Raw genomic sequence first — 18109 nt, 5'->3', positions numbered from 1 at the left:
ATGCAATGTGCAAGCATATTTATGACTTGACAAGTTTGCTGATCTGAATCAATTACTGCTAGCTTGTATAACTGTGACTTCTAGCTGGTGGGATAGAGTAGGAGAAGATGGAATCTTTGTTCATAATATTTATCATTGTTGTTCAGTTATTTTCAGTTGTGTCTGACTCTTCAAGACCTCACTGGCAAAGATATTAGAATGCTTTGTCATTTTCTACTCCAACTTGTTTTACAGATGAGGAAACTGAGGCAAACAGGATTAAGTGACTTGCCCAAGGCCACACAGCTAGAAAGTTTCTGAGGCCAGATCTGAGCTTAGGAAGATGAGTCTCTCCGACCATCTAGCTGTCCCTTCATCATATTTACAGAAAAGTCATAATGTACACATTGCTATTTCCATTTGAGATTTTAGTTTTCTAGCCAAACCCTCCACAGGAGATAGTGCTACCTTATTCCTTTTCTTTTTGGACCCCTTTAACAGTGATTTAGCTCATCGCTATTTGGTAATTATGATGTCCAAAATGTTTACACTTATTACCATTTATCTTACTAAGATACCTGCTGATTAGAAAAAGTCCTTTTAAATGGAGTTTTTGAAGGACATAGTATTACTACAGGACATATAGGAAAGTCTGCTCAGCTCCTATGGACTCTCTAGCTTTACAAAAGGTGGATAATGAAAGTGTTCCAAAATATTAATGGTAAAAATTGAGTTGTACTCATCATATCATTTTAAAAACTTTAATGAATTCTAAACCTTCATGTAAATTAGCACAGTGCAATAGTACCCAGCTGTGGGAAAATAAATTAAGACCAGTCTAAAAGTAAGCACACTATTAATGATCAAAAATAACCCAAATTTTTGACATAATGTTAAAATAGTGAACCTTCATAGTCTCAAGATTCATTGTTATTAAGTGGGGGGAAAGGACAAAGAAAATTGTATATTGTACCACCCGATTTTCACTTGATTGTGAGGCAGCTCTGAACTTTTAAGGAGATCTTTAAGAAAGCAAAATCCTTGATAAACCTGCAATTGAATTTACCACATATTCATGACATCTATGGATATTCAAAATCTACTTAATTATAATGTGAATTCACCTAACTATAAAAGCCCATTGAGAACAATGAGGTTAGAAGACGGATTACTTAATGATGTGTTCTAAACCATTAATATTTTGACATATTTTCAATATTTCACTGTGCTTTATGGTTGTAAAGTTCTTTAAAAATTCTTAACTCTTCATAACACCCCGATCAAATGATCAGTGTTATTATCTAAATATTATAGATGAGCATTCTTGAGTCTTTAGTAAGAGAGTTAAGGACACATGGTGATTTAGAGAAAAAGTCAAGAATAGGACTCAATATTGCTGACTCCTTCTTCCCAAAGTCCCCATTTTGTTTGTTTGTGCTTTACTTTGTATGTCAGCATCCTAATTTTTGCTATCTAATTAATATCTATGAAGAGCTAAACACTTCAAAAAATCTAGCCTCCTTCTCCAGCCTGATTATAAACATGGTCCAGTCAAACCAGGCATCCTGCTGTTCATCACATTTGACATTACCTTTTCTATCTCAGTGCCTTGGCACTTGTTATTCTGCATGTTTGAAATATATCTCTTATTTTATTTAAGACTTAATGTTTCATCTTCTATAGCTCTTTTCTTCTTCTCTTGCCTAATCTCTCCTCTACTCCCCTACCTCCATCCAGCTACTACCTTCCCTTCCAAAAGTACCTTTTATTTATTTTGTTCTTCAGTTATTGCAATCATGCCTCCCACTTTTCATGACCTCATTTGGAATTTTCTTGGCAAGGATACTGGAGTGGTTTGTGATTTCCTTCTCTAACTCATTTTACAGTTGAGGAAACTGAGGCAAACAGAGTTAAGTAACTATACCTGGGTTACACAGCTAATAAGTAATATCTGAGGCTACACATGAGCCCAGGTGTTTTTGACTCCATGTTCAGAACTCTATTTATATTGTCACCTGGCTACCTAGTATATTTATTTTACATTTATTATATTTTGATATAAATTCAACATTTTCAGAAATTTTGAATCTCTATAAATTACCACTTTTAATGAAGATGAGTGGAAAAGTTGCTAATCTATATCTTCACCAAATAAACTTTATTCTTCAAAACAACCCCAAAATTAAAAGTTATCTCAAATTTTCTCAGAGTACATTATCTACATCTTTCATCCTTATTACACTTTCCTTTGTATTACACTTATAACTCGTAGCACAGAACTTGACTCTGGGTTTTTAGTGATCCCTCTGGGAGTTTTCCCACAAATCAGTTTTGATTTGTGACTATATTTAGGGGTATTCTGGGAATCACAAAAGTGATTCCCAGTCTATATTCAACAGAAAAGTTTTATCAGACTAGATGTGCACTGGAGTTAGCTTGAATTGGCTCTTGCTACATCTTTAGTGTGAATATTTTCACTTCATAAATCTTCCAATATTTGCTTGATTTATTGATTATTTAGACTTAAAAATTATGGAGAAAATATTAAAATTGGAAGTTAAAATTAAAAGAGTATTATTTATACAATTTTCTTTCTTTTGAAGGTCCATTTGTTAAACATTTACTAGCATACCCCTACTTATAGACTCTACACAAACACTAACAATATATGTTTGGTACTATACAATCTTTTTTCATCCTACAGAAAAATGTAAAAAACAAAAAGATTCACGGACTATTTCATTTTTTAGCTTCATAACCTCCAGTGCTTAGCACAGTGCCTGGCACATTGGAGGAACTTAATAAATGCTTGCCTACTGGAATAATGAGTGAATGATGAATAATCATAACAGTGATACCAATAAAGGGTGAAATAATAATAAATAAATGAAATAATCAACATAATTTCCATCTCTCTGATTAAACCTACCTTTCTCCAGGCTCCTTTATAATACTTCATATTTATAGCATCACTTTGCCTTGAGTGTCACCTGGGAGGAAGGTATATTAGATTGAGGGATGACTCCCTGCCCAGTGACCATGCATGGTACCCATAATCTACATGGAAGGCAAATTTCAGGTTTGCTTCTCTATATTATGGTTCTTCTTCTTCTTTCAGCTTTGAATGCTTCTATTGTTTCTCTTCTACTTGAAATTCATAAACCCAAATGGAACTCCTCTGCTTCTTTCCAATAGTCCAGGTATCATTCCACTGAGCGTTAACTCATCCTGAAATTCCTTCATGGCTTCTCCCTCTCTGGGGCCAAGAACTTCCCTGAGAAAATGAGCATGGATGAGCAGGCTGGGCTTCCCTGTGGCTTCCATCCAGTTCTCTGGTGTCCTCTCTTAATTCTGGTTTTTCTTTTGCCGAGCTCTTTCATTTCCACTCTCTAGTTAGTGTTTACTTTAGTCCTTCATCAGATCTGTCAGTTTTCCTAAAATCAGCTCCATGTGAGAGGCTAGATCTACAATAGCTTAAACTTTATCACTTTTTTCCTGTGGGGAAACAAGCCCCCAAGATGAAGCCAATTTTCCACAATCCATACAAAAGAGATGTGATCCAAAATGAGATATTATTGGGAATGCTCACAATGTATATGCAAGTATTCTTAACCTTTTTTTCCATTTCAAGAATTTTTTATCAGTCTGATAAAGTACAGATTCCTCATGGAGTGATATTTTTAAACATATAAAGTAAAACATATAGAATTGCAAAGAAAACCAAAAGTTAGGGGAAAATAAAGATGGTGTATTTTTTCCCATCCAAATCCATAGACTCTGTGAAATCTATCCATAGGCTGTGGACTCAGATTAAGAATCTCTGTAGCAAAAGGAGATATCTTCAAGATCAGAACAAATGTAACCTTTCAGGCCACCATCCCAGCAAAAGTCCTTATTAACTTCAGCCTAACTTATTATCATGGCCTCTTAATATACTGAATAAGCATTCCTACCTCTCTATTCTTTCCCCCATTCAATCTATCATTTACACCAGAATAATTTGTAGATAGACCTGGTAAGGCCATTCTTTGCTGACTTTCAGTAGTTTCCTATTTCCCTCAGAGTAAACAAAGTTCAAGCACTTTTGTTCTTGTGTATTATAGATCTATTCTCCCACAAGGATTTGACTTTTGGAGATCTGAGGGATCTGCTGGTGAACTAAGGTGGATAGATCAGGTACCATCATCTTTCTGAAGACTGATTTTCATTGGCCTTCTATGTCCTTCACAGTAAGGGAAACTCCTCTGTACGGACAAGTGATTCTAATCTATTCCACCTTTATTGGATAATTGTCCCCTCTATCATCCCCCTCTTTCACTTATCTTCAATATCTTCCTGTTTACTAGAGATTTTTCTACAGGCTTCAAATATGTCCATGTCTTCCCCATTCTAACCCCTCCCCATATTTATTGTTTTTATCCCTGCTAGCTATTCTATCTCTTCTCTGTTTTTTGGACAACTCTGTGAAGAAGGTGATCTGCAATTGATATCTCTATTTCCTCTTCTCCCACTCTCTTTTTAACTCTTTGCAGTCTGCTTTTGGCCTTATCATTCTACTGAAACTACTCTCTCTAAAGTTACCAATGATTTCTTAATTACAATTCTAATGATCTTTTCTTAATTCTCTTTGACCTGTCTGTAGCCTTTGATCACCCTTTTCTCTTTGATACTCTCTTCTCCCTGGGTCTTCATGACAGTTTTCTCCTCCAGCCTTTCTGATTGCTCCTTCTTAGTCTCCATTGCTAGATCTTCATTCAGGTCACTTGAGGCTCTGTCCTGGGCCTTCTTTTCTTCTCCTTTTATACTATTTCACTTGGTGATCACATCAGCTTCCATGTATTTCATAGACCCTCTGATGCAGATGATCCCTAGATCTATTTGTCCAGCTCTAACTTCTTCCCTCAGCTGCAGGTTCCTATCTCTAACTGCTGGTTGGACATCTCTATCTGGATGTCTTGTAGAAGCTCATTATGTCCCAAACTGAATTTATTATCTTTTTATCTAAAACTTCCCCACTTTCAAATTTTCCAATTACTAACGGGTATCCTCACTCCCCTAGTCAGGTTCACAACCTAGGTGTAATTCCTCATTCTCTGTCATCTCTCCATCCTCCACCATATTCAATCAGTTGTCAAAATGTGTCATTGCTACTTTTGTATTCCTGCATATACCCCTTTCATTCTTCTGCCACTGCTGCCATCCTTGTGCAGGTCCTCACCTTTTCATACCTAAACTATGGCAATACCCTGCTGGTTGATTTCCCTACCTCAAATTTCTCTTCCCTCTAGTAAATCTAATCTAATCCAATAAATCTTTATTAAATACCTGCTATATGCCAGGCACTAGGTTCAGTAATAAGAATATGATTAATAAAAAAAAGACAGTCCTGGCCCTCAAGGATCTTGCATTCTAAAGGGGGAGACAAGACAGAGAAGGAAGCTGTGGAAAGTGGGGAAATGAGAGATCAGGGTTACCTTGAATCTAGGACATCTTGTTTCCTGGTGATGAACAAAGCAGGCAACAGATACAGAGTGGAATGATGTAAGTCTAACTTCTGCCCTTGGCAGAGGAAGGCATTGGGAGGAGTTTGGTAGTCCACCTTTCAGACCTTCAAGCAGAGCAGGTGTGGATCAAGGCTTGTGTTAGCAGTCTGGTGGTGAATTTAAAAGTGAAGAGCTTTTTGTGGAAGAGGCATCTAGTTCCATGGAATCGAAACTAGTCAGGGAAGCCGAAGAAAAGTGAATTGAATCCTCCACTTAGTTTTCAAATTGGTCTCCCCAAAATGCTGGTTTGACTGTATCCTCCCTTGCTCCAGGGGCTCCCTTTATTTCAGGTTCAGATAGAAAATCCTCCATTTGCCTTGTAAAGCCCTTTGTAACCTGTCTTTTCCTTTTATCTTTTCAATCTTCTTATATCTTATTCCCTCTCTTCACTGCGCTTCTCCCTCTCTCCCTTTCTCATGTAATCTAAGAGCCAGTAACATTGTTCTTGCTGTTCCTTGCAAAGACACTCCATCTTCTAATGGGGTATTTTCACTGGCTGTACCCCATGCCTGGAATGTTCTGCCTCTTCATCTCCATTGTTTCCTTGGATTTCTTTAATTCTCTGCTAAAGTTCTATAAGCTAAACCTTCTGTAAAAAACCTGTCCCAGTCCCTAACTCTAGTGTCTTCCCTTTTAAATTGAGTCTAATTTGTCTGGTATACATGTTGTTTGTGCATAGTTATTTGCATGTTGTCTCCTCATTAGAATGTGAGCTAGTTGATGCCAGTGTCTATTTTTTCCTTTCTTTGTATCTCTAGCACAGTTCTTGGAGCATGGTAAGCTCTTAACTGCTGGTTTAATTTTAGGCAATTATGAAAGAGGGGGTTACAATATCCTGACTTCTGTGATATATCATTTGTCACATCATTACTTTATATGATGTGGAGTCCTTGGTCAGATACATTGTCCCTAAGTATATGGTTATATTAAACCTGCTATACATAACAATTTTTTATATTATAATTGCCTTCTAGTCTTCTTTCCACTCTACATCTTATGTTTGTATGATCTTTATCTTATTAAGTCAGGTTATGCTAGGTCACATTTTTTTTAATCTTGCAACTGACAGGAAGACAGAAATAAAACTCTTCTTTATTTGTATCCTTAGTACTTAGCCTGGTAAATAGTGGGAACTCAATAAGCACTTATTGGTTGACTGATCATTTTATCATTGGAACTTTTCACACTTGTATGAATAGGACTTAAGAATAAAATGACATAAGTTAAAAAACAAGCTTTCTCTTTCTATTATTCTTTCTGTCTTTCCCTTCTTTTATTCCAACTATGTGGTCTGTTTCTCAAACAGACACTGCAAATGGACAATGAACTTGGTCCAGAATCAAAGATGAGGATAGTAGGCTGGATTGCCTTTGGAAAATTACAAATTTCTTTTTCGTGATTTCCAAGATCCCCCTTGAAACAGAGGTCCATCTTTTTCATAACAATATTCTTCCAGTATTGTGTATTTTATTATATATTGTATATTCCATGTTATATGTTTGTGAGTTATAAAACAATATGAAATCTAAAGAAATCAAGTAGAGAAAATTTAGAGGACGCTGGAGAGAAGCATATCAAGCCTCAGCAATTTCCAGAGATCACAAAGAATTATGTCAAAGAAGTTATTTAAAAGATTCCATCAAATAAATGTATGATAAAAAAGTAAACTGGTCACACTGTATGAGTGAAGGATAATCAATTGATATTCATCATATACCATAGATATTTTCCCATTGTCAAGAGAATGAGAAGGTCTTCAAAATGTTGATTAGACATCCCATGATGGACTTAGGGGAGGACACAGGCAAGAGTGACATAGAACTGGGAGACATGAATTATTTATCATCTGCATCAGTGAATGGAATATTTGCATTGATGAGATTTCATATGCATTAATTCTTAATTCTTATATTAATCTCCCACAACTCAAAGCTGTTGGTAGAACGTTCATTTTCCAGTTTGGCTGAAATAACAAATTTTTCTTAAGCATTTTCTTTTTGAACTCAAATCATTGGCTATTTTATTGGCATGATTTTGTTTTAGGAAGAATGGAAGATGATAGATTCTTGTTAAAATAATAGCATGATCTATAGGAACAATTCTGACTTTATAAGGTTTTTTCAAATTTTAATTTTTTATTCCCATCTTTGCAAATACTAAATAAAATGAGCACTACCATATATATTGAAGAATAGAAAAAAAGGATTGTAACTGTGAATCCCTATTCTAGAAACTATGAATCCATAGTCTAGAAGGTTACATATCTACAATTATTGTTACTTTCCTAATCTGTCTATGTCCACAGAGAAGATGTTGTGATGTGTTGGTATGTGAATTTATTTCACCAATTCACAAAGATCACAACCATATGTTATATATGAAACCTAGTTGAAAATTCTTTGACTTGCCTAAAGCACATATTGATTAATTGTATTGTCTGTTGTCACAAAGATAGTGTCAGAAACAGTTTTGACTTTAAGTCTAATAGTCTACTAACTATATAAAACTTCTTGGTCTCTTACATGCTATTGCCATTTATTCATTTGTTAAATGAGTTTAATCATAGCTAGACTAAGGAATAAAGTTCTTGCAAGGATAAAATTATACAACTGAGGTCACGGTTTTTTGAAAAGCAAAAAAATGCTACATAACTGTATAGATTCAATATATAGCACATTAAATATTTGACATTTAAAGTGATTGTTGTTAATTGAGGGGGAAAACACATAAACCCACCCATAAATCTTCCTTAAAATGGTCCTTATTTGAGAACTCTTTGTTTTTAAGCAGATATGTCCTTTGACAATTTTTTTAAGTTTGAAAAAATCCATATTGCTATAGATTAAGAGCTGGAAAGGCCTTTTGAAGTTATGGAAAGTCAGGGCAATTAGAGTTCTATGATTTATTCAAGGCCCTCCAAATATCATCCTGTATATGCCTTACAAGAATTTGCATCTAGGTTCTCTGACTCACAATCTTTTTATTTCACATTATGTCAGATAATGTAGTTAGCTAATCTTTCTTACTTCCTCTTGTAACCTTTCAGAACCCCAATCAAAGGGTTGAAGGACCTTCATATTAAGTAAAACTTATATTTATAAAAAGACAAACTATTCTTTGCACTTCCATATATACACTGGATTTTTGCAGATTCTTGGCCATTCCCTTTTATGTGACCATCAGAGTTGGAAATGACCCTCCCCCCTCACCCTGCAAATCACATAGTCTAAAGCTCCTCACTTTAAGGAGGAATAAATTAAGGTTTGCGAAAGTGATCAAAAGGCTCTTTCAAGATTATATAGTGCCAGGTTTTTAGAGACTTTGTCAGATTTTTAGAGACTTTAGCGTTCATCTAATTTTGATATTGAATTAATTTCCTTGACTGAAGAAAATCAGACTAAAGAAATATTATAATAGTTCACCAAGTAACACAGTCTTGGGCTGCAGTATACAGCCTTCAGGAATACAACAAAGTGGTAGTTTCAGTGTACTTTGTGTCTGTTAAACCTTTAGTGGAGTATTGTGTTTGGTTCTGGGCTCCACAGTTATAGAAGGACATTAGTCCCCACTTGCTTTTAAGCAGCTAAGTCAGTCAGTCAGAAACATTTCTTAAGCATCCACTATATGTCAAACACTGTTCTAAACACTGGCGATACAAAGAAAGGCAAAAGACAATTCCTGCCCCTGTGAAGCTCACAATCTAATAGAGAGCACATATAAAAAGAAGCTAAGAATTAACAGACAAGGGAAATTAAGTGAGAGAGGAAGAAAAGGCATATAATAAAGTCTGAAGTCCAAGAAAGTGCAGAGGAAAGGAGGAGCCCTCAGAGGAGGGAGATACTGAGTGTGGTGTTCTTTTTCTTTTCTAAAATATAATGGTTCTCTGGGAGCAGGTTTCTTGGGGAGGTTTCCGTTCAGATCAATAATCACCTCAGATTCAGTCAGCTGTTAAAGTAGTTCTTTATTGTCTCTTCCAAAATGGCCCGGTAAGCTTTCCTTGGTCCCGATAGTTCTTGTTGCTAGTCTTTTGCCTCTGCCAGATGCCAGCTTCAGCCTCTCTTCTTCCAAAACCCCAGTTCTGCCCCCACTGCAGTCTCTAGCTTCTCAATCTCCTCAACTGACTTCTCACTTCTCAAACTCTTCAAGTCTCCTGACTGAAGCTCTAAGAGCTTCTTGTATGTGATCTCTTAAAGGTGTGAACCGAAAGGTTGACTCCTCCTTTGAAAGAGTGGGATTGTGGAAGGTGTAAACTTGTGAATCTCATACTGAATCCTGAAATCTCTCAAACTTGTGAATTAATGTGTGAGCTAGTGTGTGAATTCTCAAAGGTGTAAACATTAGCATTGTTTCTATCAATTCCAGTAACTTAACACCTTGTAAGGATTCTAACAACTGAGGACATGTGAATGCAAGATGTTGAAATTCTAGAGAGAAATCTAAGTGGGAAAGAATACTTAAATGCCCTCCTTAAATAGAGGATCTGGGAGGGACTCTCCATTGTCTATCCTCCAACATCTCCAATCAGAGACAGGAAGCCCCTTTCCCAGGAGATCAGGGTAGGAGGGAGAGGGGGAAGGGAAGGTGTTACTGAGAAAGTATGAGTTTTATATTTGATGCAGTGTTGTAGAACTGAGATTCCAAAGAACATGATAAAAGTCAGGAGTATGACCAGGTGGGGAATGATGCAGTGGATACAAGTGCTGGCCTTGGAATCAGGAAGATCCACATTCAAATTCTGCCTCAAGTATTTACTAACTTTGTGACTGGTCACAAAATTAGAGGTTTGGGTTTTGTAGCTTCTAAGATACCTTTCAACACCAAATTTCTGACATTATAATAATCTAAAATGTCCAGAGAATGGCAAGCAGAATGGAGAAGGACTTTTGAGTCCATGCCATATGAGGAAGTAAATGGATATGTTTAGCCCAGAGAAGAGTGGGCTCTGTGGGGATAAAATGGCTTTATTCAAGTATTTGAAGGACTGTTGTGTGGAAGAAGGAATACATTGTCTTTCTATGGTAGAACCAGGAAGAGATATTCCTTTTAAAACTGAACTCCTGACTCTTCAGACTCTCCAGTTTTTTTTTTATTTCCATCCAACTCTCTATTCTGTTATATTCTTTGTATTCTATTATTAAAATGAACATACCATAATGGACAATCATTTGACCCAATACTATTGAATTTTGGTGAGGATAAAGATCAGTGACAAAAGAGATTTCATCAATGAGATAGGATTTGAATTGAAGGTATGACATAAGAATAACCAGTTTTGAAGAAATCATTTTGTAACCTTGCCTAAAATTTATATTTTGTTTAAAAAGTGAATTGAATATTAGTCTAAGCTGAAGTAAAAAGTAAAACACTTAAGAAGTTCTACAGTACTTATAAGACGAGTGAAAATAGCAGTGTTCAAGTGAAATTAAACTAGGAAAAGTTTCCCTTTCTTCTTTTCCTTTGAGACAAGAAAGACTGAAGGAATCCAAGGAAACATTTAGAGAGTTATTTGGGAGAGCTTAGGAGGCAGCTCCTTTGTGAGCTCTACATAAGCAGTTAAAGATTTCGTGAGATAGAGAGAGTAAAGAAGCTACCTCCTAGCTCTTAGAAGCCAAACTATCTTGATGCTTAAAGCCCTATAGCTGTAACCTCATTGTATATCTTAAATTATATATAAAAAGGGTAAAAAATAAGTTGTCATTAGTTATTTAACTTGAAAGGGAGAACAAGGATTAAATTAAACAATGGTATATAACAGTTAAAAACGGAGAAAAATACCAATTGCCATCTAGATATACATATTTCTTGATGGCTGTAATCAAGAGTTTATCATCACTTTGAGAATGTTGTATCAAAATGTAGGACCTGTGATTTCCTCATTGTTTGAACACTCATAATGAACAAGAATTTTTGTATAAGTAAGTCTTAGAGACATTGTATATCTTATCTAAAACTACACAGCTAATAAGGATCAGAATCAGCATTGAAACCCACTTTATCCTGAGTCCAAGTCCAGCACACTAATGTGTCTTTTATCTACTCACTACACCAATACTTCTCAGATTGAATATAGAAAGTTGGTGGCAAATTCATCTGTAACAAGGAATTAAAACAAAATGACAACTTAGAAGTATATCTTTTTAATTTTTGGTCTATACCCATGGTTTCATTAGTGTGGGGAATTCCCTGTGTCAGTATATATTATTATCAATAATTTATAGTTTAAAAAAATTGCCTGGAATACTGAAAAGTTAAGGATTTGCCCAAAGTGATAATGCTCATGTGTCAGAACCAGGAATTAAATATAAATAATCCTGACTTCAAGACTGGATCTTGAATACACATTATAGTATGCAGAATGTCCTTCTCAAATGTCCTAGACCAGGGATCCTTAAACTTTTTAAATAGGGGGCCAGTTCACTGTCCCTCAGACTGTTGGAGAGCTGGACTATAGTAAAAACAAAAACTTTGTTTTGTGGGCCTTTAAATAAGAAACTTCATAGCCCTGGGTGAGGGGGATAATCATCCTCAACTGCTGCCTATGGTCCACAGGCCATAGTTTGAGGACCCCTGTCCCAGACTATATTGGCAGATACTTCTGTTGCTTTTGGTTCCAAATGACATACTTTGGCATGTACTTATAATTATATCTTTTCAAAATGTTAATATGTCTGACTTCATGCACTAGAGACCAACATAACCTTTAAATGATTCCCTTAATCTAATAAAGCTGTGGCTGACTCTCTCCTACAAAATAAAATTCTCAAGATTTCTAGGTCAAGACTCATTAAGCTTATTCATAATGACCTCTTATGCAATTCTTGCCTCCAGGATTAAATATAAAGTTCTCTCTTTGGCTCTTAAAACCCTTAAAAACTTGATGCTTTCCTACCTTTCCATTCTCTATATCTTATTCCCCTCCACATACTTTGCAACCTAGTGACATAGGCCTCCTGGCTGTTCATTGTATGTGATGCTCCAAATCCTAATTCTGGGCATTTGCACTAGCTGTTTTTCATGCCTGGAAATCTTTTCTTCTCCATTATCTACCCCCAAAACTTTCCTACATTCCTACAAGTCTCAATTAAAGTGCCATCTTCTTCTACAAGTCTTTTCCTGACTTTTTAAATCTTAGTATCTTTTTTCTGAGACTACACTTGGCTAGTCTGAATATATTTTGTATGTACATAGTTATTTATATGTTGTCTTTCTCTTTAAACTGTGAGGTCCTTGAAAGCAGGGTCTGCATTATTTCATTTCCTTGTGTCCTCGGGGCTTATCAGAGTGCCAGGCATATTATAGGTACTCATTAAATTCCAGTTGACTTGCCATGCTGAACTTAAAATAAAGGAAGACCCTGAACTTCTGCTCATTTATAATTATGTCCCAGTATTTAAGGACCAGGGGAGAAATGTTGACAAAGTGGGTCCTCCAGAGGCAATTTTAATACCTTCTAAGTACTATGCCATCAATTCAAGTAAATGCCCACATGACTACATGTTCTGGGCCTTGATATCCTGAACAGCTTAGTTTCTCCTAAGCATTAATAACTGTCAAGTAGACATACACAGCATGTTCTTCCATTTAATTATGTATTTCTATTAAATAAATCCAAGTATTACAGTTTGCAAATAATGTTAATGGATATTATATTTAACTTGTGGAATAAAACGAAGGTTTCTGTAGCACTGTATAATAAAAAGATGGTTGTCTCAGACTTGTGGAGGAGAAAGAAATTTGTGACCAAAGATGAACTAGAGACCATTACTGATCACAAAATAGAAAAATTTGATTATATCAAATTAAAAAGCCTTTGTACAAACAGAACGAATGCAAACAAGATTAGTAGGGAAGCAACAAACTGGAAAAACATCTTTACAATTAAAGGTTCTGATAAAGGCCTCATTTCCAAAATATATAGAGAACTGACTCAAATTTATAAAAAATCAAGCCATTCTCCAATTGATAAATGGTCAAAGGATATGAACAGACAATTTTCAGATGATGAAATTGAAACTATTACCACTCACATGAAAGAGTGTTCCAAATCACTATTGATCAGAGAAATGCAAATTAAGACAACTCTGAGATATCACTACATACCTGTCAGATTGGTTAAGATGACAGGAAAAAATAATGATGAATGTTGGAGGGGATGCGGGAAAACGGGGACACTGATGCATTGTTGGTGGAGTTGTGAACGAATCCAACCATTCTGGAGAGCAATCTGGAATTATGCCCAAAAAGTTATCAAACTGTGCATACCCTTTGATCCAGCAGTGTTTCTATTGGGCTTATACCCCAAAGAGATACTAAAGAAGGGAAAGGGACCTGTATGTGCCAAAATGTTTGTAGCAGCCCTGTTTGTAGTGGCTAGAAACTGGAAAATGAATGGATGCCCATCAATTGGAGAATGGCTGGGTAAATTGTGGTATATGAATGTTATGGAATATTATTGTTCTGTAAGAAATGACCAGCGGGATGAATATAGAGAGGCTTGGAGAGACCTACATGAACTGATGCTAAGTGAGATGAGCAGAACCAGGAGATCATTATACACTTCGACAACGATATTGTATGAGGACATATTTTGATGGAAGTGGATTTCTATGACAAAGAGACCTAACTGAGTTTCAATGGATAAATGATGGACAGAAACAGCTACACCCAAAGAAGGAACACTGGGAAACGAATGTGAACTATTTGCATTTTTGATTTTCTTCCCGAGTTATTTGTACCTTCTGAATCCAATTCTCCCTGTGCAACAGGAGAACTGTTTGGTTCTGCAAATATGTATTATATCTAGGATATACTGCAATATATTTAACATATATAAGACTGCTTGCCATCTTGGGGAGGGTGGGGGGAGGGAGGGGAAAAAATCGAAACATAAGCGAGTGCAAGGGATAATGTTGTAAAAAAATTACCCTGGCATGGATTCTGTCAATACAAAGTTATTATTAAATAAAATAAAATTTAAATTAAAAAAATAATTAAAAAAAAAGATGGTTGCACATGAAACTAAATCTACTGTGTACATCTTGCTATTCTTCTTCAATATAAAAGTTATTATATAAATTTCTTTTTTCTTTTGTTAATGGATACAAATTAAAGTATCATTATTATTCTTGCTATATTTTTGTTATATCCTGCTTGTAAATTCATTTGCTTGGACTCTTCTTAAGTATGCTGAACTCACACTAATATCTATTTCAGATGTTGCTGTATTATGGTAACTTGTAGTTATATTGGACAATGGTTAAATCATTTTATTGTCAATATCCCAATAAGAACTTTAAGAACTTGGTGGGAGAGGGTAAATGATGCACTAGCTATTGGCTATTTTATAGGATTATATACTTCCTGAAACTGGTATGCCTTTTTTTTTCAGGCCTTTGGAACGATCCAGTGAAGATGTGGATATTATTTTCACACGACTTAAAGAAGTTAAAGCTTTTGAAAAATTTCACCCAAATCTTCTTCATCAGATCTGTTTGTGTGGTTATTATGAGAATCTGGAAAAAGGAATAACATGTAAGAAATTTAACTTCAGTGGAATATTTAGCTTCCATTGTTTTTATCTTGAGTTGAGATTGTCCTTTGGGCATAAATAACAAATTGAGTAAACCCAAATGTTCTTTTCTGAGGTGTTGTATCTAGATAGAATGTTAGGTGCATCAATAATTCCAATCAAACTTGTTTTATCTTCAGGTAACTTGTAGCTTATGGTTCAGTCTTAAGTATTTAAATTTAATATTGAGGATGAAGTTAGGTGACACTGAATTTTGAACTCCTTGGTCAATATCCCCATCTACTGTGGGTATTTTGATTAATATTTTGGCATTTTTTAAATATTTGCTTTGGGAATCTCATTTGTTAATAAGAATGATTTTTTTTCTGTTGACTTTTGCTTTCAGATTAGGGGGTAGCTGGTAGGGAAGACATATGTTCAGACATATTTTTAAATCCACACATATAGTTATTCTCCCAACCCAAAAAAGGAGTGAGCCAGCAAAAGATAAAATGACCTAGAAAAAAGAGGCAGCTTAATTAAGTCAGTGCTTTCAATTAATTTCAATTAATGTGTTATTCACTCTCAGTGAAGAAAAATTTAAGGGAGAGCTAGGCAAAATAACAAGGTAGCTTCAGTGTTTTCATGTGAAGTATTATAAAACCTGGAAATATCTATATTAAAATATAAATATAAAAATAAAGGCAACTAGGTGGTATAGTAGATAGAGTGCTGGGCCTGATATCAGGAAGACTAATCTTCCTGAGTTTCAGTCTGGCCTGAGACATTTACTAACTGTGTGATTTTGGACAAGTTACTCCATCCTGTTTGCCTCAGTTCCTTATCTTACTTAATCACATAAAATGAGCTGGAGAAGGAAATGGCAAACCACTCCAGTACCTTTGCCATAAAAACACCAAATGGGGTCACAAAATGTTAGCCATGACTGAAATGACTGAACAACAACAAAATAAAAATATTGCTGAATGCTAAATACAAATGGCTTTAGAATTATCTACTACTTTGTATTATCTCTAATACTACTCTCCTCTATTTGCATAAGTAATTAGCACATTAACACAGTGCCTGTTACAATGTAAAAACTTAATAAATTCTATATCTACTTATCTCATGGAGCATTGAGTCTAATGATTAAAGCTAAAAAAAAAAAAAGCACCTTTTTGACTCTTTGCTAATATAAGGCAAAGGTATAACATTCCTCAAATAATATATATTTGCCTTTATCTATGACATCTGTAGCCTACAATCATCAGGGTATCCATGTAAGCTTTCTTTTCTTTTCTTTTCTTTTCTCTTCTTTTCTTTTCTCTTCTCTTCTCTTCTCTTCTCTTCTCTTCTCTTCTCTTCTCTTCTTTTCTTTTCTCTTCTTTTCTTTTCTTTTCTTTCTTCCTCCCTCCCTTCCTCCCTCCCTCCTTTCCTCCCTCCCTCCCTCCCTCCCTTCCTTCCTTCCTTCCTTTCTTTCTTTCTTTTCTTTCTTTTCTTTCTTTTTTTGAAGAAGATGATGGAATGAAGTAGGAAGTTATCCAGCTCTTTAAAATTTTTCCTCCCCCCAAATTTTATAAAATAAGTCTCAAAGTGAATTTTAGAACAGCAGAAATAACTAAAAATTGGAGAAAAGCAATTGTCCAATTTAAGATAACTTGGAAGGATATAAAAAAAGTTACAACATCCTGAGGTGGTGATCTGGCCAGAGCAACTTATTAATATTGAAAGTCAATATGCCAAAGTCAACAACTGGCAAACCCTGAGGGCAGCTGAATAGGGGCAGCCTTAGCTTTGGGAAACTTTCATTCCACAGACTCCAAGAAGGAAGGGGGCCCCTCTGCAGGGTAAGACCCAGGTACATTTACCAGATGTAGTCCCAAGCTGTGACTTGGGTGAGGCGCAAGTACACTGGTGAGTGCAATAGCAGAAGGACAGGACTCTGCTGATTGTGGTCACTGCAGGAGGGTAGAGTCCCTGGTTTCAGTTACAGAGCAGAGAAGTGAGCTCACATTTGCCACTGCCAGAGGATCTGAAGGGAGCAAGAATGTTGATGGTGATAGAAGTACGGGTGGTCTTGGTTAAGGCTCAGGGCAGAGAATAGTTGGAGGAGAAGTGATCATACACTGGAAGAACACAAAAGTCAAAGATCACCAAATAGAGTTCAGAAAACAACAGCACACAAAAAAATTTGAAGTCTGAGACATTCTCCACACCTCAGGAATAGAGTTACATATATTTACAGCCAAGAAATTAGGCTGATTGAAAAAAATGAGTAAGTAGCAGAAAAAGAACTTGACCATAGTTATTATGATGTTAGAAAAGATCAAGATTCAAATTCAAAAGAAGATAATAAAATAAAAACAGCTACTTGTAAAGCTTCAAAGCAAAATAGTCACAATCCTTTTCCCTCTCTCCCCCAATTCTTGGAAGAGCTTAAAAAGGACTTTGAAGATCAAATAATAGAGATTGAGGAAAAATTAGGAGACGAATAAAAGTAATACAAGAAAATCAAGAAAGTTATAAAAAGAAAGTCAATCAATAGAAAAAAGAAATCCAAAAACTTATGGAAGAAAATAACTCTTTAGAAATTACAATTAGGCAAGAGGAAGCTAACAGACTTCATAAGACATAAAGAAAATAATAAAATCAAAAGAATGAAAAAATAGAAGAGAAAGTGAAATATTTTATTAGAAAAACAATTGACTTGGGAAACAGATCAACAAGAGATGATATAAGAGTTGTTGGGTTACTTGAAACTTTTGATTGAAAAAGAAACTTGTAAACACGACACTCCAAGAAATTATTAAGGAAAAATACCCTAAATTTTAGAACTAGAGTGTAAATGAGAAATTGAAAAATTCTACCAATCATTGCCTGAAAGAGATCTTAAAACTAAAAATCTCATAAAAACCTAGCTAAATTTCAAAGATTTCAGTTGAAGGAGAAACTATTAGAAGCAACTAGAAAGAGATAATTTAAGTATTGTGGAGTTATAGTTGAGATAACACAATATTTAGCATTAAAAGACTGAAATAGGATATAAAACTCTGCTTACAGGGAAATAGGGTAAGGG

General features: G+C 35.3%; 1 protein-coding gene across 7 annotated transcripts in view; it reads left to right on the top strand.

Moving 5' to 3' along the window:
- The window catches only part of RAPGEF4 (Rap guanine nucleotide exchange factor 4), a 329401-nt gene that overhangs the window by 29747 nt on the left and 281545 nt on the right, over positions 1–18109 (top strand). For all 7 annotated transcript variants that reach the window (XM_051991059.1, XM_051991058.1, XM_051991060.1 and 4 more), the window contains exon 2: positions 14911–15053. In XM_051991059.1, the coding sequence (XP_051847019.1) occupies positions 14911–15053 (143 nt within the window). The remainder of the gene's footprint in view (positions 1–14910; positions 15054–18109) is intronic.

The sequence above is a fragment of the Antechinus flavipes genome, chromosome 3, assembly GCF_016432865.1.
Source record: "Antechinus flavipes isolate AdamAnt ecotype Samford, QLD, Australia chromosome 3, AdamAnt_v2, whole genome shotgun sequence".
Taxonomy (NCBI): Eukaryota; Metazoa; Chordata; class Mammalia; order Dasyuromorphia; family Dasyuridae; genus Antechinus; species Antechinus flavipes.
The sequence above is the reverse complement of the archived record's forward strand: the minus strand, read 5'-3'. Positions and strand labels throughout refer to the sequence as shown.